Genomic DNA, 25,729 nt, shown 5'->3' with positions numbered 1-25,729 from the left:
CAGTGGTAATGGAGAGAAAAGGGAATAATTTAAGAGAGATTTAGGAGATAAAGCAAGATTTGGAGATGGATTAGAGGGATAAAAGAAGGAAAGGCGTCAAAGATGACATCTAGATTTCTCACTCAAGTAACTGCATATAAGCAACTGAGGGATGAAATGTTGGGAAAGGATCATTTTGTACAGTTTGTATGTTGGCTTGTTTGTTTGGGGAGTAGGGATGGAGTTCAGCTTCAAAGTATACTGAGTTTCTGGTGTTTTTGAGAAATTTAAAAGGTGATATCAGGGTAGGCAATTAAATAAACAAACCTGGAGCTTAAACAGAAATCAAGAGTCTGAGTCAGGCTTACGGGAAGTAACTCAAGTGTGGAAGAGATTTCAAGGGAGAGAGCAGAGCATGGTAAAAAATGAAGGTCCAGCATACCGAGCCTTCAGAAACTCTGAACTTCAATGGCTAGTAGAAGACGAAAAGCTTGAGTGAGATGGAGAAGAAATGGCATGAAGCCACGCAAGAGAGTATTTTTAAGGAAGTGTGGACAGCGGTACAGACTACCACTAGATAATCCAGTAAGAAAAGGGCTGAAAAACGAACATGATTTTGCGAGGAAAAAGATCACTGGTGACCTTTCAAAAAAGCAGTTGATACAAATGGTATTTACTTAGATGAAGCCCCTTTTAAAACACAATCTTATCTAGAAGTACAATATATAAAAGAAATAAATCAGGGCTGCCGTGAGATAAACAGAATGCTTACCTAGTAACCTATTCCTGCACATGGTCCCCTGAGGCAGTTCACAGAAACCCAGAACTTTGGAAATTCATGTTTTGAAACCACTGGGCTAGATAATCTTAGGAGTATCTTTTCTGCTTTGATTTACTATAATTCTATAAGTGCAATTTAATCTACTTTTTTTTTAATTGAGGTTTTCATGGTAATTAATGACTGCTGTATTTTAGTAAATATCATATACTAGTACATTTCTTTATAAACACAAAGAAATATCCTAAGCTTTATTTTCCTGAATATACCAACCATTAGCTTTACTTGTCCCTTTTCTTATAAAAGTAATAAACTAAATGCAATTCTGGATGTGTTACAAGGTTATGTCTCTGAAAAACAGAACATTAAATCAAAAGGTAAATGAACTTTCTTCTAAGCTGGTGTTTGGGGTTTTGCCCTCAATAGAATCATCACTTTAATATAGTATCTTTATCACTGTTCCTCAATATTTTGCCAGGATTCAAAATACTTTCTTCTTCTTTTTTTTTTTTTTTTTTAGCAGTAGTAATATCTTCTACCTTCTACTCAACTTCAGTTCCCTTACTATAATTACTATAGTGAAGCAGAATTAACTTCTTGCTAAGTTTTAAGTAACTAGCACCAAACAAACGTAGGCCCAGAAGTTTTTACAAAAGTAGATGCACCAAGAATCCTCTTCATTTTTTGCCCTTCATTGGCCTTTGGAATATGTCTCTGGTGTTAGAGAGTGGGCTGCAGATTATAAGTCAAGCTTTGCCCATCCCTGACCAGGATCTTCTCTCCACTTTATGCAGCCTCACTCAGATCGCTAAGTTGGTCACTCAAAACAGTTCCTTTCTTCATTTATTTAAACTGTTGGTTCAAGGAAGCCAACAGATGCAAAACCACACATTGTGAGAAGTTTGGGGGATTTTCTGATAAATGTTGTCGACTAAACATGTGCATTTATATCCACTTTGATTTGAAACCTCACTAAAATGGGAGTTACAGAAAAGAGAATCAATAGAAAAGGAAAATCAGGAGAGGAGAGAAGACAACAGCAGAAAACAATGCGTCGAATTCTGGAAAGACAGAAAGTAGATGGAGAAGTTAACAGAGCAGAGAGCAAAGAACACTGAATACTAAGTGCTTGCAGCAACTAATACAAAGGCAGAGGAATTCCTGCTGAGTTCCCCAGAACAGGCTACGTGACATAGGAAAACAGATACTGAGAAGGTTGCGAGGAGGTGAAAGGGAGACCTGGTACTGGACACAGACTGGGTAGAAGTCTTCACAAGGAGCATTTACACCTCCAGCTTCCCTCCTCCACCCTGGCAAGAGGCAGGAGATGTTTATTCTGTGGCAAAACTGAAGGACGGAAGCTCCAGTCCAGAAGATTCAAGAACCACAGAAGAGGAAAAGTGAACCTTGGAGAGTGAAGTGAAAAGTTTACCTACTGAAGAGCACACCCTCGCCCCTTTATCTTCTCCATGCAGAGAATGCTAAAAGCCAGGCAAATGCCACCCAGCAAGACACTGGAGAGTTGGTCTGAAGAATTCCAGGGAAAAGAACTGTGGATTCTAACATTTGCATATCCTCCAAAGTAAAAATAAAGGGTGAAAACATATTTTAACATGACAAAAAATACAGGTTATCTCTGATATACTGTTTTATTTTGTCATAAGGGTCTAACACTCACCCTGACTGCACTTCATTATTAAAGCTGAGTTCATCCAAGATTTTAGACTTCCCCAGAAGGAAAACTTAGAAATGCTGGCAAATTTTACATTTTAAGGTTCTTGGCCTGATTAAGAGTCCTAAACTTCTAATTCAGAACTTGCTGTAAAAAGAAAGCCTAAGAAAGGAAGGTAACTTAAAACCTTAGAAGGACCAAAATAGAAATGACACTGGGTATTAGGGTCTATGGCTATTAGTTGGAAATGTCATATCAAGCTAAATAACTGCAGCAGGCTGAAAAATGGCCCCCAAAGATATTCAGGAAACTTTATGCCAAATGGTACGTCACTTATACCATAAATAGACAATGGTATCGCTTACCCTAATAAGTAGCATTAAAAATTAGACATGATTGAAATGAACCAATGATACTAAACTCCAGTAGAGAACGTTGCCCTTTGAACAGTGTAAAACTAAGTCCACACTCATTTTGTTAAAAAGGGAAAGATTAGCAAATCTTAGATATTCAAAACTAGAAATAAGTATAATTTATAAACTGAAAGAATGTATAAAAACTGGAATGGGGGCTTCCCTGGTGGCGCAGTGGTTGAGAGTCCGCCTGCCGATGCAGGGGACGTGGGTTCGTGCCCCGGTCCGGGAAGATCCCACATGCCGCGGAGCGGCTGGGCCCGTGAGCCATGGCCGCTGAGCCTGCGCGTCCGGAGCCTGTGCTCCGCAACGGGAGAGGCCACAACAGTGAGAGGCCCGCGTACCACAAAAAAAAAAAAAACAAAAAAAAAAAAAAAAAAAAAACTGGAATGGGACTAAATTCTCATTGTGTAATGCAATGTCATTTAATGCCCTGTCTCTGGACCACCTAAAATCATGTCTCCTCCCACCACTGGAAACTACACCTGTCTGTAATCAACTCTCTTCTTACCTCCTTATACAAAAGACCTAGAGCGGGGCTTCCCTAGTGGCACAGTGGTTGAGAGTCCGCCTGCCGATGCAGGGAACATGGGTTCGTGCCCCTGTCCGGGAAGATCCCACGTGCCGCGGAGTGGCTGGGCCCGTGAGCCATGGCCACCGGGCCTGCGCGTCCGGAGCCTGTGCCCCGCAATGGAAGAGGCCACAACAGTGAGAGGCCCGCGTACCATAAAAAAAAACAAAAACAAAAACAAAAACAAAAAAACTTAAACTGGATTGGAGAACAGTAAAAGACCTGAAAAGAGCTCTACCTTATTCATTGAGAAGGCAATTTAACATTGTAAAAACACTGATTTTCTCCAAATTAATCTAACTTCAAAGCGTTTCCAATTAAACTCCCAACAAGAATTTTTGGGTAACCTGACAAACTGATTGAAACTTTTATGTTAAACCAAATGCCCACAAATACTTAAGAAAATCAATTATGAAGTCATCATAATAACAAGTGTGGTTACTAGAAGAGGGACAGACTGATAAACCAACTTACTACACTAGACATCACAAGACTCACCTGTCAGGCCATTTCTCTTACATATACCAAAATCTCATACATGCATGGGTCTGAACCACCATGAGTTTAACAGAGTGAAACACTGTAATTCCTGTTATAGTTAGATTTTATTTCTTTCAATCCAGGGAGATTAGACTTAGAAAATACTGGAACTCAAAGATCTAATGTCTATCTTCCTAAAATAGTATTTTCTACTATTTCTGTCCCCAGCCTCTAACTCTCCTCCATCTCCTCCTCCTGCGACCACAAAAGATTTTCCCCCCATCTGTTTGGCAAGGGGGGCTGGGAGGAAGACAGAAGCCAATCACATACCACGTTATACCTAAATTTGCATAATAGCAGAGTTTTACTATATACATAAAGCATATATAATATAGCGTTTAATACATAATGTTCAAAAATATTACAGCCTCCTTCCCTTTTCTCCAGGTACCCAGTTTGATGTGTCTCTACATAACTTCACAACTAGCTTGCACCCTAATTTCTAAGGATAGAGTTAGTGAAGGCAAAATGAAGCTTATGACAAGGTGTGGTACATGAAATACAACTCTTTCCTATAAGAGCAGTGGTTCTCCTACTTGAAAACGCATCAGAGTCACTGGGAAAGCCTGAGAAAGCACAAATTGCTGGACTCCATTCCCAGCAGTTTCTCATCAGTAGGTCTGTGGTGAGAGACATTTATAACAACTTTCTGGGTGGTGCTAACGCTACCTTGTCCACAGGCCACATTTTTTTTTTTTTAAAGAAGATGTTGTGGGTAGGAGTTTATTAATTTATTTATTTATTTTTGCTGTGTTGGGTCTTCGTTTCTGTGGGAGGGCTTTCTCTAGTTGTGGCAAGCGAGGGCCATTCTTCATTGCAGCGTGCGGGCCTCTCATTATCGCGGCCTCTTTTGTTGCGGAGCACAGGCTCCAGACGCGCAGGCTCAGTAGTTGTGGCTCATGGGCCTAGTTGCCCCGCGGCATGTGGGATCCTCCCAGACCAGGGCTTGAACCCGTGTCCCCTGCATTAGCAGGCAGATTCTCAACCACTGCGCCACCAGGGAAGCCCACAGGCCACATTTTTGAAAAGCACTGCGCCACAGAGCACAGGTTCTCAAGTGAAGGCAAATTTGCCCTTCAGGGGAAATGAGGCAGTGAATGTGTATATTTTTGGTTGTCACAAGCTAGAGGGGTGGGAGGGAGAAGTAATACTGGCACCTGGTAAGTACAGACCAAAGATGCTGTGAAACATCCTACCACGCACAGGACAGCTCCCCGCAGCAAAGGATTATGTGGCCAAAAACGTCAATGATGTGGAGGGAGGGAAACCTTACCATGAGTAAAACATAATTACTCCAAATATATGATTTGACCATTAAGTTGGTGAAAAGTTCTTCAGTGAGTTTCAGAAATCTGACATGGAATAAATATGCAAAGAATTGTGTTTTTCTTCAAATATTGATAACTAAATTTTACTCATCCATGGCAAAATGAAGTTTTAAAAATATTAATACTTAAAGATATACTGGGCTACAGAAAGAAATAAGCATTTATTTATATAAGGTTATTGGTAGATTTCTAGTAAAGAAACAAAACATTCATTGTGCAAGAGTAGTAAGAAAACTAATTATATTAAAAGACTAATAACTTCCTTGAAAAATAATGATCAGTCATATTTATTTCCTAAGCTAAGTGAAAAGCAAATAACTGTTCATTGTACTATTATATGTATTTAGTATAAAAGAAGTATTTTATTTTATAATGAAAATTTGTTTTAAGGAAAAGCAGTGATTATAGCAGTAATCAATCCTAAGTAAATATATCTAAGGAAAATGTACTTTATATATACATGCATGGGCATACACGGATACACCTACACACACACATGCACACAGAGACGAATGTACTTACTCCAGTGGGCTGGAAAATGAGACCATCCATTTCATGGCTGACTTCTTTGGCAAAGTTTCCTTCAAGTAGCTATAAAATAAATACACATATTTTTAGAAACACAATAATCACTTTAAAAGTTTTTTAATTTTTTGTAAGCTTTATAAGAACTTCTTAATACATAAACTTTAAAAATGGAAATACAAAATGGGGGAGAGGGGTGATCCAGAGGGATCTAGGTTAATATACTGTAAGATTATTTTTTAATATATGAAGGTTTCCATTCCATGGCAGGCTAGATATCTCGAACAACAGTTCTAACTACAATAACCAAAATGATGGATAAAATATTAAAAAAAATTTTTTTCTTCTTCAGTTTTATTAAGATATAATTGACATACAGCACTCATCTCATACAGATACAAAATAAAAATAAATATATTTTTTTCCTTGTGAAGAGAACTCAGGATTTACGCTCTTAACAACTTTCATATATAACATACAGCAGTGTTAATTATATTAGTCATGCTGTATATTACATCCCTAGTACTTATTTATCTTACGACAGTGGTCAAAGGTACAAACTTCCAGTTATAAAACGTATTTTTAAATGCACTATGCTGAGCCAGCATAAAAGGAAGGAAGGCATAGGCCAAAACCGAAACAAAAGTAGAAACGCTGGGAAGTAATAAATAAAGGGAATAAAACTAAACATACACAAAAAAGGAGAGAGCAGAGAACCTTGCTTGGGGATAGATGGAGCCGGGATAAGATTGTCTGAGAATGTGTAAAAAGAAGTTAGCTCAAACATGGGGATTGCAGCCCCAAAATGCATTATCTGTGTTATCCCCAAACCTTCAAGCAGAAAAATTTAACCTTTCTTTTTGTCCTACTTTTTGCCTCATTTTTTGTCTTTATTACATTTTTTTTCAAGCAAAAAAACTGCATTGCAAGGAATACACAGCATGAATTACAAATAACAAGCTTTTTCAATGCCATATCTACTGAAAAGCAGAGTTACAGGCCCAACGCTCTCTAATTAGTTCTGAACAAGTAGTTTTAAATGCTTCTCTTCCATGGATTTTTATATTATTCTGAAGAACTGAACATATGCATCACTGAGTGAGGACCTACACACTGATTTTCTGCATTTCAGGGAAGAGAGCAGAAGATACTTTCACAGAGCCAGGTAATAATGTCATGTTACCCAGAGTCTGGCCAACTACCAAAAAAACATTTAGGATGGTTCTGGGATTCAAATATGTTCCACCAAAATTTTGGATATGCTGTGTGTTATTCAATCACGATCTTTCATCACAATCACATCCTCTAAAAAACCACTACACTTAAAGGCAGATTTGCATTCCAAAAGCAACAATCAAAATGTCCAGTATATTGCACATGCCACAAGATCTGTGATTCTCCTCCCAAACTGTGACTTCATCTTCTCTGCCATTTCATTCCTTGAAATCTGTAATTTCTCTAAACTGGGGGCAGTTCAGCAAAGAAAAGTAAGAGCAATCCTAGTTTCTAACTGCTTTAAGACCAATTTGAGTTTGAATAATCTACACTTCGTAAAGCTGTAATGCTCCTTAGTCAGATTCCTGGGGACACAAATTACAGAGTCTTGGGGAGGAGAGAACGAGGTGTTAGCGTTTGATGGGTACAGAGTCTCAGTTTGGAAAGATGAAAAAGATCTGGAAATATAAGATGGCAATGGTTACACAACAATGTGAATGTACTTAAAGCCACTGAAATGAATGCTTAAAAATGATTAAATGGTCAATTTCATGCTACGCATATTTTACCACAATTCTTTTTCAACTGTAATGCTCTTGATATTTTCTTTTTTGTTGTGTTTTGTTCTTTCGTCTTATTATGACACTAAGAAAGTGGGGAGCTTGCAGACTGGGACCTTAGAGCCATATTATCCAGAGTTTGGCCAAATAGGTAAAAATTTCAGACCAGATCTGAAATTGATCTCCAATTCATTCATAGGTTTAAATGACCTACCCATATGAGGAGGAAACTGCTGAAGTAAAAGTTCAATATGGATTAAAAGTACTGATTTCTTATTATGAACTAATGATGGGTAAAGGGTCAAACAAGAAAAAAAATGTATAAAATTGATAATTCTTGTACTTCATCATGTAAGAAAAGGTAACCTACTAATTTATACTATAAAATCCTGCCGAGGAATGAAGCAATGAAAACAAAATGCCACAATTATCTTTTTAAAAACACTTTTCAAAGGTTAACAATTTGTTCTTTTATAGTAGGTACATCATTTACAGCAAGTAAACATAGCTTTTCCATTCTTAGACCATCTTTCTCCCATTCATATACTGGACCATCCCTGTAGATAAAGTATATATAAAGTTAACAGTATAAAGTATAGTGTTGGCAAGACTCTAGATAACATGATGTTACCTGCTGCAGAAATGAAAGTAACTTCCTTTTTTATTTTACTCTAACTTTTTAAGAATCAGAGAATTTAAGGGACTATGAAACTTCTTAGGTCAAAAGAATATTGCTTGTTTTCACTCGTTTTACTGCTTATTGATTACTCTAGACAATATTTCTTTCTTTACTTAATACATTTACAATATTACCTAGCATATATTAAAGACCTACTATAAAGTGTTGTTGTGCTTGGTTCTTAATATATGTACATCACTCAAAACACACAACTCCTCATGAGATGTATAAGTTTTAATTTTATATTACTATTCACTTCACCAGAAAAGGAAACTGAGACCATCAGCAATTAAGTGACTAGCTTCAAGTCAGACAGCTAAAAAAGTAAAATCACTCAGAACAGATTTCAATCAGACTTTAATTAAAAATAAGGAAATAGGGGACTTCCCTGGTGGCACAGTGGTTAAGAATCTGCCTGCCAATGCAGGGGACACGGGTTCCATCCCTGGTCTGGGAAGATCCCACATGCTGCAGAGCAACTAAGCCCGTGCACTGATGAGCCCACGTGCCACAACTACTGAAGCTCATGCGCCTAGAGCCCGTGCTCTGCAACAAGAGAAGCCACGGCAATGAGAAGCCTGCACACCGCAACGAAGAGTGGCCCCCGCCCGCCAAAACTAGAGAAAGCCCGCATGCAGCAACGAAGACCCAATGCAGCCAGAAATAAATGAATAAAATAAATAAATTTATTTGAAAATTAAAAAAAAAGGAAATAACCAGAGAAAGTCTCTGACTCTCTGAAACAAATGCCCCAAAGACTTCTGAAACTTCCCACGTATATAGGTCCTCCAGTCATCATTTAAAAATACAGACTTTGGGCCTCCCTGGTGGCGCAGTGGTTGAAAGTCCGCCTGCCGATGCAGGGGATACGGGTTCATGCCCCGGTCCGGGGAGATGCCACATGCCGCGGAGTGGCTGGGCCCGTGAGCCATGGCCGCTGAGCCTGCGCATCCGGAGCCTGTGCTCCGCAACGAGAGAGGCCACAACAGTGAGAGGCCCGCGTATCGCAAAATAAAATAAAATAAAATAAAATAATTAAAAAATAAAAATAAAAATACAGACTTTAAATGTATTGTAGCATGTACTATATGAGTAAGATACATACAAAGGGAGGTAAAATTCTTGGGGTGGAGGGAAGTTTTTTTTCAGCGATAAAATCTAAAAATTTTCTTAATTTATGTAATAAATATATATAATTCATTTATTGATATTAGAAATCATATATAAAATAATATGTTAAATTTAAAATATTGCTTTTTTCCAATCATAATTCCTGAAAGAAAATTTATCCAAACTTGTTATGAGCATCTTCTGTATATCAGTGTCTTTATTGTTAGAGCCAATACTTAAAGTCACTTAACACATTTCCATTATTTTCACTGCTATCTCTGAGTTATAGCATACTTCAAATTATACATGAAACCGTCACTACAGATGTTATCTTAAGCTACAAGTACCGTTTGAATAACATTAGCAAAGTTTTTCCCCCCTCATCCATTCCTTAGGTCTGTATTCATAATCTTGAAAGTGTTCACCATCTTTAAGGTTATCCTTTTTTTTTCTTTTCCTTTCTTTCTTTCCTTCCTTCCTGCCTTCCTTCCTTCCTTTCTTTCTTTATGGCTGTGTTGGGTCTTCATTGCTGTGCACAGGCTTTCTCTAGTTGCGGCCACGGGGGGCCACTCTTCGTTGCGGTGCGCAGGTTTCTCATTGCGGTGCGCGGGTTTCTCATTGCGGTGGCTTCTCTTGTTGTGGAGCACGGGCTCTAGTCACACGGACTCAGTAGTTGTGGCTCGCGAGCTAGTGGCGCACGGGCTTTGTTGCTCCGTGGCATGTGGGATCTTCCCGTACCAGGGATCAAACCCATGTACCCTGCACTGGCAGATGGATTCTTAACCACTGTGCCATCAGGGAAGCCCCTAAGGTTATCTTTTAAAAGCTTTTTATGGGAAAGTTCCACTTTTACTTACGGTGTAAAATACGTCTAACCTGACAATAAATTTTTAAAAAGCAGACAATCTGTAAAATCATAGCTTTTGTTAAGGTTTAGAGTGTTGAGGTGTCCACAAAATCAGGTAAACTGAATCCCAGGCCCTCCAAAGAAAGATGAGACACATGAACCCCTTCACCTTTGGAAGAGCATAAGAGGAAAAAATGGCTGCCACAAAAGTGGGTACAAAGAAAAACTGAAAGTTTGATCAATTCTTAAAAACCAAGTGTGGGTTAGTATAACAGTATAGAATCCCTGGAAGCTCCAAACACAAGAGGACTCCAAACCTACTCACTAGCTCTGTTCCCCAGGTTTCTATCAGGATTCACAGGAAAGATCAGGGGTAGGACAAGAAAGATGAGAAAGCCTCATCTTAGTTGCAAACAGACATAAAATCCTTTCCAGACCCTTCCTGATATGAAGTAAAGGCTATCTGAGGATAAAGTCGTCTGCAGCTACACACGGGTCCAGAAACAGCCTTGGTCCAAGGATATTATATTGATAAAAAGGAGAAAAACTTGCTCCTGCCAAAACATCCCACCTATGCAAGGCAAAATTCAGCTGCCAAGAGGGAGAGGTCAGCCCACTGAGGGGAAACCCATCCCTGAGACTCAGGTGTTCAGGGTCTGCTTAACAGCAAGGCTTGAGGAGGAAAATTAACAAAACCCCAGAGTCTGCACAAATCAGGCACTGAGTGACAAGAAACAGTCGATTACATATCAGGGAGAATGCAAGAGCACAAAAATAGACCACTATGTGGTATAGGCAAGCAGAGCCCACTGAAAGCTACAAGTGAAGCAGGAACACTGGAGAAAACCCATTTTATACTCCAGTTCTCTCAATAAGCTCAAGTAACCGAAGTCATCTGCTTAAGGAATCTGAAGTCTTCAGAGCACAGAAGATAACTATATAGCAATACAAACCCATGTTAAATACAGATTATTCAACCACTAACCCCGCCTCCAGCAAATGAAGCTTATTAAACTTAAAGGAGAGGTACGCCCATTACTAAGCACAAAGACATCTACCTCAGTATATATTGTTCATACAGAAAAAAATGCCCAGCATCCAATCGAAAATTACCACACACACATACAAAGCAAGAAGAAAATGACCTACATTCAATAGATAAGGCAGTCAATAGAAAAAAACATAGGGATGGCCCATATTTTGGAAATATCAAACAAAGATTTTAAAATAACTTTAACATTTTAAAGGAAAAGGTGGAAAACATGCATAAATAAACGTGGAATTTCACCAAAAAGTTGAAAATAATAAAAAATAAGACAAATGGAAATGCAAGAAATAAAAACATAATATCAAAGAAAAAGAATGCTAATCAATGGGAATGACAATCAATGGGATTATCCACTGACTGGATAGAACAAAGGAAAGAATCACTGAACTTGAAGAAGAAAAGAGTGTAGCACTTTTTCCAACTGAAATACAAAAAGGCAAAAGGGGAGATGTTGGGGTGGCAGGGGTCGGGAGGAACAGAATGAGGAATCAAAGAGCAACGGTAAAGATGTCTTAAAAATACTTACAAACACGTAGACAGAAAATCAGAAAGAATATGGAGGACTGTAACAACAATGAAACAACGTGACCTATTTGACATTTTATAGAACACTGTACCCAACAATAGGAGAAAATACTTTCCTTTTCCAAGTGCATACAGCACATTTATAGGTCAAAGTCATACAAGGTATGACTGTGCTCCCGCAGCCTATAGTTTTAAAACATTCTGTCTGTACAGAAGTAAGATGATTCGACATTTAACAGTTTAACTTCCTCTATTCAAATGTAATCTCTGTGAGGTTAAGTATCACACCTAATTGTTCCTGTATTTTTATTTTATTTATTTATTTATTTTTTTTTTTGCGGTACGAGGGCCTCTCACTGCTGTGCCACGGAGCACAGGCTCCAGATGCGCAGGCCCAGCGGCCATGGCTCACGGGCCCAGCCGCTCCGCGGCACGTGGGATCCTCCCAGACCGGGTCACGAACCCGCGCCCCCTGCATCGGCAGGCGGACCCTCAACCACTGCACCACCAGGGAAGCCCTGTTCCTGTATTTTAAGCACCTAAAAACATAGTCAAATATACTATCATTAAAAAAGTCAATAGATTAAGCAAATAAGCTCAAAGTGTCAGGTTAACCAGAAGCATAACTTAACTTTATTTCATCCGTGTGAAACCAAATCCATTCATCCTAAAGATTAATGCACATTTATTGATAAAATAAGGCTATGAAATTAGCTACCAATTCATTATGTGTATGGTAACACAGTTTAAAACTGTTTGCCATTTTGCTGCAAAAAACTTAATCCCCCAGGGACTCCCACAGGTTTGATAATTTACTAGAAGGCCTTAGAACTCAGAAAAGCACTATATTTATGGCTTAATTTTGGTAAATACATACTGAGAATAACTTTAATGAAATTAAGTTGGTCTCTCCTAAAACCAGTAATAAATATAATTTTGCAAAGTTTAATCATTCTTTTTTAAAGAGAATACTACTTAGATCTCCAAAACCATTTATGTGACCAGACATTGTCTTTCCTTTTCAGGTTCACAGTAAATAGAAGAAAAGTAGACTTCAGTTAAATTTGTTTGTTGATGGGTAAAATTACATCCACAATAAAGAGTTCAAAAAAGATAATGATACTATTCCTTTAATGTCTTCAACGTATTTTCTTTTGGTTTATAATTCAACAAACATGGCAAATTACCGTAAGATTTTAATTCAGAAATATACAGCTGTTATTATAACACCTGTAAACTAGAGCAAATATTTAATATTTAGAGTACTGTTCTTCCTTACCTTAAGTATCCCCCAAAAGTATACTTTTATAAACTTTTAGAAGAAAAAGGGGGTAATACGAATTAGGGGTCTCCACCCCTGAGGACCGGGCCGCACAGCGGAGGTGAGCAGTGGGCAAGCTAGAAGCTTCATCTGCCGCTCCCCATCGCTCCCCGTCGCCCACATTACTGCCTGAGCCATCTCCCACCCCCTCCACCTCCCCCCCGTGTCTGTGGAAAAACTGTCTTCCAGAAGCCGGCCCTTGGTGCCAAAAAGGTTGGGGACAACTGATATAAATCATCTTTTTTTTCTAAAATGACTTCTTAGCATTTCAAATGGACTACAGAAAAGAAAAGGATGTTAAGAGGAAGGTTTGAAGTAGGAAGAGTCTATTACACTAACAGATACAGTAACAGAGAAGGCCAGGTGGGGCTCACGGATTAAAGAGCCCCAAGAAGAAAGAATGAAAAGAGCAACTTCTAAAAGGGGTGCTTAAAGAGCTCATGCAACTAACATACACATGCCTCCACATAATCCCCATCCCAATGGTAGACTCTCATAGCAATTTACAGCTATTTCCAAGACTTTACTTTCTGCTTTTGTATAAAGAGTCCTAATCCTCTGGTCATATCCACCAGCTACTCTAACTTTAACCCTAATTTTTCAATGCCATCTATCAAACTCACAACAAGGACTTTAGCACTTGGGTCATGGTCTTCTTCTTCATGCGTGCCGCCATCCTGCAGGTCCAGTTACATGTGGATATTTTTCAATAAATATGTACTACAGTACTATACGACCCGTGGGTGGTTGAATCCAAGGATGTAGAACAGAGGACCAACTATAAAGTTATACTGGAATTTTTGACTCCACAGAGAGTCAGGGCCCCTAACCCCTGTGAAATTCAAAGGTCAACCATATTCTACACTGGTCTTCTATAGTAAGAGTACACTATTGCTTCCCAGAAAACACCGGCTACACAACATTGCTCTGATTATGACCATTGTTCTTAAATGTTTCTTCTGCACATCGTATTTATGATAGCCACATTCCATGTGTTCATATAAACTTCATTTAAATATCCCACTAACCTCCACACATGTTCAACAAAGTAAGCAAGACGGATGGCACACACTGGTGGAAAACAAAGTAAAAAAACAAATAGATGCTCTGATCTCAGCCTAATCTATTCAAACACCTGGTTTATTTGAACCAATTTTATGAGCTAGCATGGAGAAAATATGGAGCCCCTCTATCAGGAAAGATATACTTGCCTTTTTCAGAGCCCATATTTTTTCACATCTCTGAAAACAGGACATATCTTACAATTGATGATATAGCATATTTTAATTGGCAGAGGTCTCTCAAATCCAGTGGTACATAAAATAAGGGAATGGTCTTATAATTAATAGCATCTAATTTGGTAAAACAAGGTACAGAAAACATGGTTCTGGGTGAACAAGAGAGTCCTCTGATAACCTTATGAAACTTCATTACTTAATGCTGCAGAACAAGATATAGCCAGTCCCCAACTTATGATGGTTCTACTTACTTTTCAACTTTATGATGGTCTGAAAGCGATACACATTCACTAGAAACTGTACTTCAAATTTTGAATTCTGAGCTTTTTCCCTTTTCCCAGGTTAGCAAAATATAGTACAATACTCTCTGGTGATGCTGGCAGTGGCAACTAGCCACAGCTCTCAGTCAGCCAAGTCATCATGAGGGTAAACAACTTATACACGTAGAACTCTTATGTACCCACACAACCATTCTGTTTTTCACTTTTGAAACAGTACTCAATAAATTACATGAGCTATTCAATACTTTATTAAAAAATAGGCTTTGTGTTGTATGATTCTGTCCAATTGCAAGCTAATGTAAATGTTCTGAGCACATTTAACATTGGCTAAGCTAAGCTGCTATGATGCCGTGTAACCCTGTCACAAGTCAAGGAAGATATCCATGCACCAGAATCACACCTATGATTTACAATTTGTTCTCATGAATTTGTCTTCAGAATCTTAAGCCTTATTAGCAAGAATGCTGGAACTGAGGAGTTTAAGGCTTCTCTAAAGTGACTTCTGAAAGTATTTGTAAAACCATACCCAATTAATTAGATTGACAGGATTAGGCCACATATTAGGATTAATCTGTGACCCTACAATCCAATCAAGTTCTTTAGTGCTTCACTTGCACCCTGTGAGGTCATCATCACAGACTAAATTTCTATGACTAAACATTATACAATATATATTCAAATATATTTACTACTGCCATAAGTAGTAAAGCACATAAAATAAGGAGCCCCAAGTCCATTTTCCTAGAAATTTTGTTAATTATTTTAAAATTTTATTGCAATCCTTCAACAATGACACATTTTTTTTATATTTTACTTTTGATAAGACTGGCTCTATTTGGGGTATAAAAATGACTAGATGTGTGTTCGATAACCAAGAAACACAATCTAACTAAAAAATGTATGTCCCTTGTTTTCCTAATCCACTCAAAAGATTACATTTTCACAACCATGTCTCCAAGTCCATTCTAATTTATAATCATCTTTTCAGTTCTTGAGGGAGAACTGAAACACAAATTGCAGGTTTCAAGAAAGTCTGAAATTGTTAATTATCTACTCTTCAAGCAATGTGATGAGGGCAGTGAATTTTTTTTCTTTAGAAAAAAAAATGTACTACTATAAAAGTTACTTGTGCTGGAACTAAGTACCCTCCATCATTTCAACAATGATCACTAGAAGGCTCACTTAATTTTCTATGCAACTAGAAAGGGCAAAGGCTATTATTTAACTTCAATCTTTCATTTTAAAATTCTAATAAAACTACTAGGTCAGACATTAATACCAAAATATTGGCTCACATTGATAAGAGTTATACACTTAAAAAAAAAAAAGTGTTCAGCTGAAATTGAAGACACTTGTATGATAAGTCAACCCTGTGCCTTTGTTAACCTGTAGTAAATTCACAACCACAGTTGGTTAGAATAATTTATCAGATTTTTTTAGAAAAGGAACTGCCACCTAATCACTTTAGAGGCCAATAATTATTTTTTCTTCTGAATCTACTAATACCTATCTCCTGGATGTTAATTGTAAAAAAATTTTTAAGCTCTTATACTGAGCAAACATATAGAAATTTCCCCATATAACAATTGTGAGTCCACAGAAATGTTTAAAATATATTTGGCACCAGATATAATGATTTCTTCATGTTTCAGTGAACAAGATTTACTACCCCAAAAGAAGTTTCCTGGGACAATAAGTCTTGAGGCTCACTATACCAAAGAAATTAAGAATTCTCTTTATTATGCATTACGGTGATTTTCTTAAATTCTCCTCTGAAATGGTAAATGAATGAGATTGAAAGGATCCATCAGGCCATATTCAATTTCAATGATGAATGACATATTAATAGACTAGATAATACAAAAATAAACACCAGAAATATGAGAATATATAAAGTTAGCCTCATTTCATCTTGTGTCTGCCTTTAAACCAAAATAGTTTCACCATTATATCTGTAATTACATAAAAAAATTAGGCATAATCATTGAGAACCTCTATGTGTGAAGAACAGTTCTGCACATTTAGGCAAGGTTTTTTTCTTCTCTTCAACCACAGTTATACTAACATACTCTCAAAGCTACTTTTTCTTTTACTGTGATACAAACAATAAAACACTGATAAAGTCATATAACGTTTATATATATAAATAACACACTTTACGGCTAGATTTTCTTTATGAACTACTAGTGTTAGACATACAAGAACTATAAATTTATATTTAAGGATAAACTAAGAAAAGAAAGAAAAGGCAATACCTAGAAAGTAAATCTGAATGCCAGATGAAATACATACATACATAAAACCTAAACTTCCTACCTAGCAAAGTATGCAAGAAAATAATAGATGAATATTTATAAAATCCTTATTAAACTAGATGAGTACATGCCCTTGAAATTAAATGTAGTTAAAAAAAAAAAGCTTTTGTAATTCTCTGCTTAATCCTCTCAACAGTTATTAGAGAGATCTTCACATTTATTACTCTTTCATCCTACATAGCAAATATTTTACTTTCAAAACAGTAATAAATAAATCATTGTAAAAATATTTTCCACAGAATTTTAATAAAGCAGTCAAACTGGACACGAGAAAGTAAAACGACTCCAAGCAGAGAAAAGCAATAAATTCATTGCTAGAAACTTTTAAGAAATTATTAGGTCTTTTCTTTTTCCTTTCCTTTTCCTTTTTTTTTCTTTTTAGTTTGAGTGTGTGAGATGAAAGAGAAGGATGGAGTCTTGCTTATTTTTTTTTAATCAAGCATAATTTCCTAAAACCATTCAAGATTGACTCCTTGCACGGTATTCCACTACATCCTAACTACATACAACCCTGCAGGGGACATAACTAACTACCCCTAAGGGAAAGGTGTGGAGAAGTGGAGAGAGGCAGACAAGCAGGAAATGAAGAAAGACAACTTAGTAAATAACTTAGCAGAAACAGAACTTTTCAAATGGGAAATAATCCCAGTTCAGGCTTAGTCACATTAAAGAAAAAATGTGGACTTTACCAAACAAGACAGCTATGCATGTGTGGTGGCTAGAGGCAGATGAGAAGTCTCTGTACCTTCCTTTCAATGTTGTTGTGAACCTAAAACTGCTCCAAAAATAAAGTTTTTTCAAAAAATAAATTAATAATAATATATTAAGACTAAGTAGGGCTTATCCCAGGAACAAAAGAAAGCTTCAGTGTTAGGATATATTTCCAATTAATACATAAAATAAACAAATCTAAGCAGAAAAAAAAAAAAACCAGTATTCTATCTATAGTAGATAAAAAGCAATTGGACAACATTGAATACCTTTCTTGATTAAAAGTAAAATGACTCAGTAAAATAGAACCAAATATTCACTTGCTCAATCTGATAAAATAGATTTCAGACTCAAAGACAGCATACAATACTTTAAAGAAACACTAGAAGCATTCCCAGACAAATCAAGAACAAGACAAGGATCCCTATAACTATTACTACAATTTAAAATTGTACTTGTGTGTAAGTGAATTAGACACGAAAAAAGTTAATGTATAAAAAACTAAAGCGATAGCTTCAAGATGGCGGAAGAGTAAGACGTGGAGATCACCTTCCTCCCCACAAATACATCAGAGATACAGCTACATGTGGAAAAACTCCTACAGAACACCTACTGAACGCTGGCAGAAGACCTCAGACCTCCCAAAAGGCAAGAAAATACCCACATACCTGGGTAGGGAGAAAGAAAACAGAAAAAACAGAGACAAAGAATGGGGACGGGACCTGCACCTTGGGGAGGGAGCTGTGAAGGAGGAAGTTTCCACACACTAGGAAGCCCCTTCACTGGCAGAGACGGGCGGTGGGCAGGGGGGAAATCTTCGGAGCCGCAGAGGAGAGAGCAGCAACAGGGGGTGAGGAGGGCAAATCAGAGAGATTCCCACACAGAGGATCGGTGCCAACCAGCACTCACCAGCCCGAGAGGCTTGTCTGCTCACCCGCTGGGACAGTTAGGGGCTGGAGCTGAGGCTCAGGATTCAGAGGTCGGATCCCAGGGAGAGGACTGGGGTTGGCGGCGTGAACACAGCCTGAAGGGGACTAGTGAGCCCCAGCTAACCGGGAGGGAGTCTGAGAAAAAGTCTGGACCTACCTAAGAGGCAAGAGACCATTGTTTTGGGGTGTGTGAGGAGAGGGGATTCAGAGCACCGCCTAAACGGGCTCCAGAGACGGGCGTGAGCCACGGCTATCAGTGTGGACACCAGCAACAGGCATGAAACACTAAGGCTGCTGCTGCAGCCACCAAGAAGCCTGTGTGCGAGCACAGGTCACTATCCACACCTCCCCTCCCGGGAACCTGTGCAGCCCACCACTGCCAGGGTCCCGAGATCCAGAGACAACTTCCCCAGGAGAACACATGGCGTGCCTCAGGCTGTTGGTACATCACGCTGGCCTCTGCTGCCACAGGTTCGCCCTGCATTCCATGCCCCTCCCCCACACACACACACCAGCCTGAGTAAGCCAGAGCCCCTGAAGCAGCCGCTGCTTTAAGCTGGTCCTATATGGGTGGGGAACAGACATCCTCAGGTGACCTACATGCAGAGGCAGGGCCAAAGCCGAAGCTGAACCCCAGGAGCTGTGCGAACAAAGAAGAGAAAGGGAAATCTCTCCATGCAGCCTCAGGAGCAGCGGATTAAAGCTCCACAATGAAACTGAGGTACCCTGCATCTGTGGAATACCTGCATCTGTGGAATACCTGAATAGACAATCATCCCAAAATTGAGGCAATGGACTTTGGGATCAACTGTAGACTTGGGGTTTAGTTTCTGCATCTAATTTGTTTCTGGTTTTATGTTTATCTTAGTTTAGTATTTACAGCTTATTATCAATGGTAGATTTGTTTATTGATTTGGTTTCTCTCTTCCTTTTTTTTTAATATATATATATTTTTTCCTTTTTCTCCTTCTGTGAGTGTGTATGTGTATGCTTCTTTGTGTGATTTTGTCTGTATAGCTTTGCTTTTACCATGTGTCCTAGGGTTTTCTGTCTGTCCTTTTTTTTTTTTTTTTTTTTTTAGTATAGCTTTTAGCACTTATCATTGGTGGATGTTTTTTGGTTTCGTTGCTCTCTCTTTCTTGCTTTTTTTTAACTTTTTTATTTGTTTATTTTTAATAATATTTTTTATTTTACTATTTTATTTCATTTTTCATTCTTTTTTTTTTTTTCCTCCCTTTTCTTCTGAGCTGGGTGGCTGACAGAGTCTTGGTGCTTCAGCTGGGTGTCAGGCCTGAGCCTCTGCTGTGGGAGAGCCATGTTCAGGACACTGATCCACCAGAGACCTCCCAGCCCTATGTAATATCAAACAGCGAAAGCTCTCCCAGAGATCTCCATCTCAACGCTAAGACCCACCTCCACTCAATGACCAGCAAGCTACAGTGCTGGACACTCTATGCAAAACAACTGACAAGACAGGAACACAACCCCACCCATTAGCAGAGAGGTTGCCTAAAATCATAATAAGTTCACAGACATCCCAAAACACACCACCAGATGTGGACCTGCCCACCAGAAAGACAAGATCCAGCCTCATCCACCAGAACACAGGCACCAGTCCCCTCCACCTACACAACCCACTGAACCAACCTTACCCACTGGGGGCAGACACCAAAACCAAAGGGAACTACAAACCTGCAGCCTGAGAAAAGGAGACCCCAAACACAGTAAGTTAAGCAAAATGAGAAGACAGAGAAATACACAGCAGATGAAGGAGCAAGGTAAAAACCCACCAGACCAAACAAATGAAGAGGAAATAGGCAGTCTACGTGAAAAAGAATTCAGAGTAATGACAGTAAAGATGGTCCAAAATCTTGGAAATAGAATGGAGAAAATACAAGAAACGTTTAATAAGGACCTAGAAGAAATAAACACAAGAAATGACCAACACAATAAATGAAATTAAAATTTCTCTACAAGGAAACAATAGCAGAATAACTGAAGCATAAGAACGGATACGTGACTTGGAAGATAAAATAGTGGAAATAACTAGTGCAGAGCAGAATAAAGAAAAAAGAGTAAAAAAAATTGAGGACAGTCTCAGAGACCTCTGGTAAAACATTAAACGCACCAACATTTGAATTATAGAGGTCCCAGAAGAAGAAGAGAAAAAGAAAGGGACTGAGAAAATATTTGAAGAGATTATACTTGAAAACTTCCCTAATATGAGAAAGGAAATAGTCAATCAAGTCCAGGAAGCACAGAGTGCCAGACAGGATAAATCCAAGGAGAAACATGCCAAGACACATATTAATCAAACTATCAAAAAAAGAAAAAATATTAAAAGCAGAAAGGGAAAAACAACAAATAACATACAAGGGAATCCCCATAAGGTTAACAGCTGATCTTTCAGCAGAAACTCTGCAAGCCAGAAGGAAGTGGCAGGACAAATTTTAAGTGATGAGAAAGAAAAACCTACAACCAAGATCACTCTACCCGGCAAGGATCTCATTCAGATTCGACGGAGAAATTAAAACCTTTACAGACAAGAAAAAGTTAAGAAAATTCCACACCACCGAACTAGCTTTACAACAAATGCTAAAGGAACTTCTCTAGGCAGGAAACATAAGACGAGGAAAAGACCTACAATAACAAATCCAAACCAATTAAGAAACTGGTAATAGGAACACACATATCAATAACTGCCTTAAATGTAAATGGATTAAATGCTCCAACCAAAAGACACAGACTGGCTGAATGGATACATAAACAAGATCCATATATATGCTGTCTACAAGACACCCACTTCAGACCTAGGGACACATACAGACTGAAAGTGAGGGGATGGAAAAAGATATTCCACGCAAATGGAAATCAAAAGAAAGCTGGAGTAGCAATTCTCATATCAGACATAATAGACTTTAAAATAAAGACGATTACAAGAGACAAAGAAGGACACTACAAAATGATCAAGGGATCAATCCAAGAAGAAGATAAAACAATTGTAAATATTTATGCACCCAACATAGGAGCACCTCAATACTTAAGGCAAATGCTAACAGCCATAAAAGAGGAAATACACAGTAACACAATCATAGTAGGGGACTTTAACACCTCACTTTCACCAATGGACAGATCAACCAAAATGAAAATAAATAAGGAAACACAAGCTTTAAATGATACATTAAACAAGATGGACGTAATTGATATTTATAGGACATTCCATCCAAAAACAACAGAATACACTTGCTTCTCAAATGCTCATGGTACATTCTCCAGGGTAGATCATAGCTTGGGTCACAAATTAAGCCTTGGTAAATTTAAAAAAACTGAAATCATATCAAGTATCTTTTCCGACCACAACGCTATGAAACTAGGTATCAATTACAGGAAAAAAATGTGTATAAACTACAAACACATGGAGGTTAAACAATACACTACTAAATAACCAAGAGATCACTGAAGAAATCAAAGAGGAAATCGAAAAATACCTAGGAACAAATCACAATGAAAACACAACAACCCAAAACCTATGGGATACAGCAAAAGTAGTTCTAAGACAGAAGTTTATAGCAATATAATCCTACCTCAAGAAACAAGAAACATCTCAAGTAAACAACCTAATCTTACACCTAAAGCAATTAAAGAAAGAACAAAAAAAACACAGTTAGCAGAAGAAAAGAAATCATAAAGATCAGATCAGAAATAAATGTAAAAGAAATGAAGGAAACAATAGCTAAGATCAATAAAACTAAAAGCTGGTTCTTTGAGAAGATAAACAAAATTGATAAACCACTAGCCAGACTCATCAAGAAAAAAAGGGAGAAGACTCAAATCAATAGAATTAGAAATGAAAACGGAGAAGTAACAACTGACACTGCAGAAATACAAAGGATCATGAGAGATTACTACAAGCAACTCTATGCCAATAAAATGCACAACCTGGAAGAAATGTACAAATTCTTAGAAAAGCACAACTTCCCAAGACTGAACCCAGAAGAAACAGAACATATAAACAGACCAATCACAAGCACTGAAATTGAAACTGTGATTAAAAATCTTCCAACAAACAAAAGCCCAGGACCAGATGGCTTCACAGGCGAATTCTATCAAACATTTAGAGAAGAGCTAACACCTATCCTTCTCAAACTCTTCCAAAATATAGCAGAGGGAAGAACACTCCCAAACTCATTCTACGAGACCACCATCACCCTGATACCAAAACTAGACAAAGGTGTCACAAAGAAAGAAAACTACAGGCCAATATCACTCATGAACATATATGCAAAAATCCTCAACAAAATACTAGCAAACAGAATCCAACAACACATTAAAAGGATCATATACCATGATCAAGTGGGGTTTATCCCAGGAATGCAAGGATTCTTCAACATACACAAATCAATCAATGTGATAAACCATATTAACAAATTGAAGGAGAAAAACCATATGAGCATCTCAATAGATACAGAAAAAGCTTTTGACAAAATTCAACACCCACTTATGATAAAAACCCTCCAGAAAGTGGGCATAGAGGGCACCCACCTCAACATAATAAAGGCCACATACGACCAACCCACAGCGAACATCATTCCCAATGGTGAAAAACTGAAAGCATGTCCTGTAAGATCAGGAACAAGACAACGATGTCCACTCTCACCACTATCATTCAACATAGTTTTGCAACTCCTAGCCACGGCAATCAGAGAAGGAAAAGAAATAAAAGGAATACAAATTGGAAAAGAAGAAGTAAAACTGTCACTATTTGCAGATGACATGATATTATACATAGATAATCCTAAAGGTGCCACCAGAAAACTACTAGAGCTAATCGATTAATTTGGTAAAGTAGCAGGATACAAAATGAATGCACAGAAATCTCTTACATTCCTATACACTAATGATGAAAAATCTAAAAGAGAAATTAAGGAAACACTCCCATTTACCACTACAACAAAAAATATAAAATACCTAGGAATAAACCTACCTAAGGAAACAAAAGACCTGTATGCAGAAAACTATAAGTCACTGATGAAAGAAATTAAAGAGGAGAGGATACAAACAGATGGAGAGATATACCATGTTTTTGGATTGGAAGAATCAACATTGTGAAAATGACTATACAACCCAAGGCAATCTACAGATTCCGTGCAACCCCTATCAAACTACCAATGGCATTTTTCCTAGAACTAGAACAAAAAATTTCACAATTTGTATGGAAAAACAAAAGACCCTAAATAGCCAAAGCAATCTTGAGAAAGAAAAATGGAGCTGGAGGAATCAGGTTCCCTGACTTCAGACTATACCACAAATCTACAGTAATCAAGACAGTATGATACTGGCACAAAAACAGAAATATAGATCAATGGGACAGGATAGAAAGCCCAGAGATGAACCCACACACATATGGTCACCTTATCTTTGATAAAGGAGGCAAGAATATACAATGGAGAAAAGACAGCCTCTTCAATAAGTGGTGCTGGGAAAACTGGACAGCTACATGTAAAAGAATGAAATTAGAACATTCCATAACACCATACACAAAAATAAACACAAAATGGATTAAAGGCCTAAATGTAAGGCCAGACACTATAAAACTCTTAAAGGACAACACAGGCAGAATACTCTATGACATACATCCCAGCAAGATCCTTTTTGACCCACCTCCTAGAGAAATGGAGATAAAAACAAAAGTAAACAAATGGGACCTAATGAAACTTAAAAGTTTTTGCACAGCAAAGGAAACCATAAACAAGACGAAAAGACAACCCTCAGAATGGGAGAAAATATTTGCAAATGAAGCTACTGACAAAGGATTAATCTCCAAAATATACAGGTAGCTCTTGCAGCTCAATATCAAAAAAACAAACAACCCAATCCGAAAATGGGCAGAAGATCTAAACAGACATTTCTCCAAAGAAGATATACAGATTGCCAACAAACACATGAAACACATTAGCTCAACATCACTAATCATTAGAGAAATGCAAATCAAAACTACAATGAGGTATCACCTCACACCAGTCAGAATGGCCATCATTAAAAAATCTACAAGCAATAAATTTTGGAGAGGGTGTGGAGAAAAGGGAACCCTTTGCACTGTTAGTGGGAATGTAAATTGATACAGCCACTATGGAGAACAGTATGGAGGTTCCTTAAAAAACTAAAAATAGAACTACCATACGATCCAGCAAACCCACTACTGGGCATATACCCTGAGAAAACCATAATTCAAAAAGAGTCATGTACCACAATGTTCACTGCAGCTCTATTTACAATAGCCAGGACATGGAAGCAACCTCAGTGTCCATCGACAGATGAATGGATAAAGAAGATGTGGCACATATATACAATGGAATATTACTCAGCCATAAAAAGAAATGAAATTGAGTTATTTGTAGTGAGGTGGATGGACCTAGAGTTGTTATACAGAGTGAAGTAAGTCAGAAAGAGACAGACAAATACCGCATGCTAACATATGCATATGGAATCTAAAAAAAGAAAAAAATGTCATGAAGAACCTAAGGGCAAGACAGGAATAAAGACGCAGACCTACCAGAGAATGGACTTGAGGATATGGGGAGGGGGACGGGTGAGCTGGGACAAAGTGAGAGAGTGGCATGGATACATATACACTACCAAATGTAAAACAGATAGCTAGTGGGAAGCAGCCGCATAGCACAGGGAGATCAGCTCGGTGCCTTGTGTCCACCTAGAGGGGTGGGATAGGGAGGGTGGGAGGGAGACGCAAGAGGGAGGGGATATGGGGATATATGTGTATTTATAGCTGATTCACTTTGCTATATATAGCAGCAACTAACACACCAATGTAAAACAATTATACTCCAATAAAGATGTTGAAAGAAAAGGAAGGAAGGGAGGGAGGGAGGAAGGAAGGAAGGAAGGAAGGAAAAAAGAGTAAAACTGTGTCAATTTACACCTAATATGACTGGATACTCAGAAAATCCAAGAGAATCAACTGAAAAATAATTATAAACAAGAATCAGATGGAACAAGAGAATTCAATGAAAACACAAAGGCCTAGAATAGAGACAACATCTTCAAAAAAGAAGTACAAAGTTGGAAGATCAAGTCTGTCTGATTTCAATCTTTACTATAAACAAAGGTAGTCAAGACAGTACTACCA

General features: G+C 38.0%; 1 protein-coding gene across 7 annotated transcripts in view; it reads right to left on the bottom strand.

The window, feature by feature from the left end:
• Positions 1-25,729, bottom strand: part of RNGTT (RNA guanylyltransferase and 5'-phosphatase) — a 250,509-nt gene that overhangs the window by 138,347 nt on the left and 86,433 nt on the right. For all 7 annotated transcript variants that reach the window (XR_003429506.1, XM_027090771.1, XM_027090750.1 and 4 more), the window contains one exon: positions 5,804-5,872. Coding sequence is in view for 6 of the 7 variants with exons in the window: in XM_027090771.1 (XP_026946572.1) it covers positions 5,804-5,872 (69 nt within the window). In the remaining variant the exon portion in view is untranslated. The remainder of the gene's footprint in view (positions 1-5,803; positions 5,873-25,729) is intronic.

This window comes from Aethalodelphis obliquidens, unplaced genomic scaffold, assembly GCF_003676395.1.
Source record: "Aethalodelphis obliquidens isolate GAN/ISIS:26980383/991018 unplaced genomic scaffold, ASM367639v1 scaffold3, whole genome shotgun sequence".
In the NCBI taxonomy this organism is placed as follows: Eukaryota; Metazoa; Chordata; class Mammalia; order Artiodactyla; family Delphinidae; genus Aethalodelphis; species Aethalodelphis obliquidens.
The sequence above is the reverse complement of the archived record's forward strand: the minus strand, read 5'-3'. Positions and strand labels throughout refer to the sequence as shown.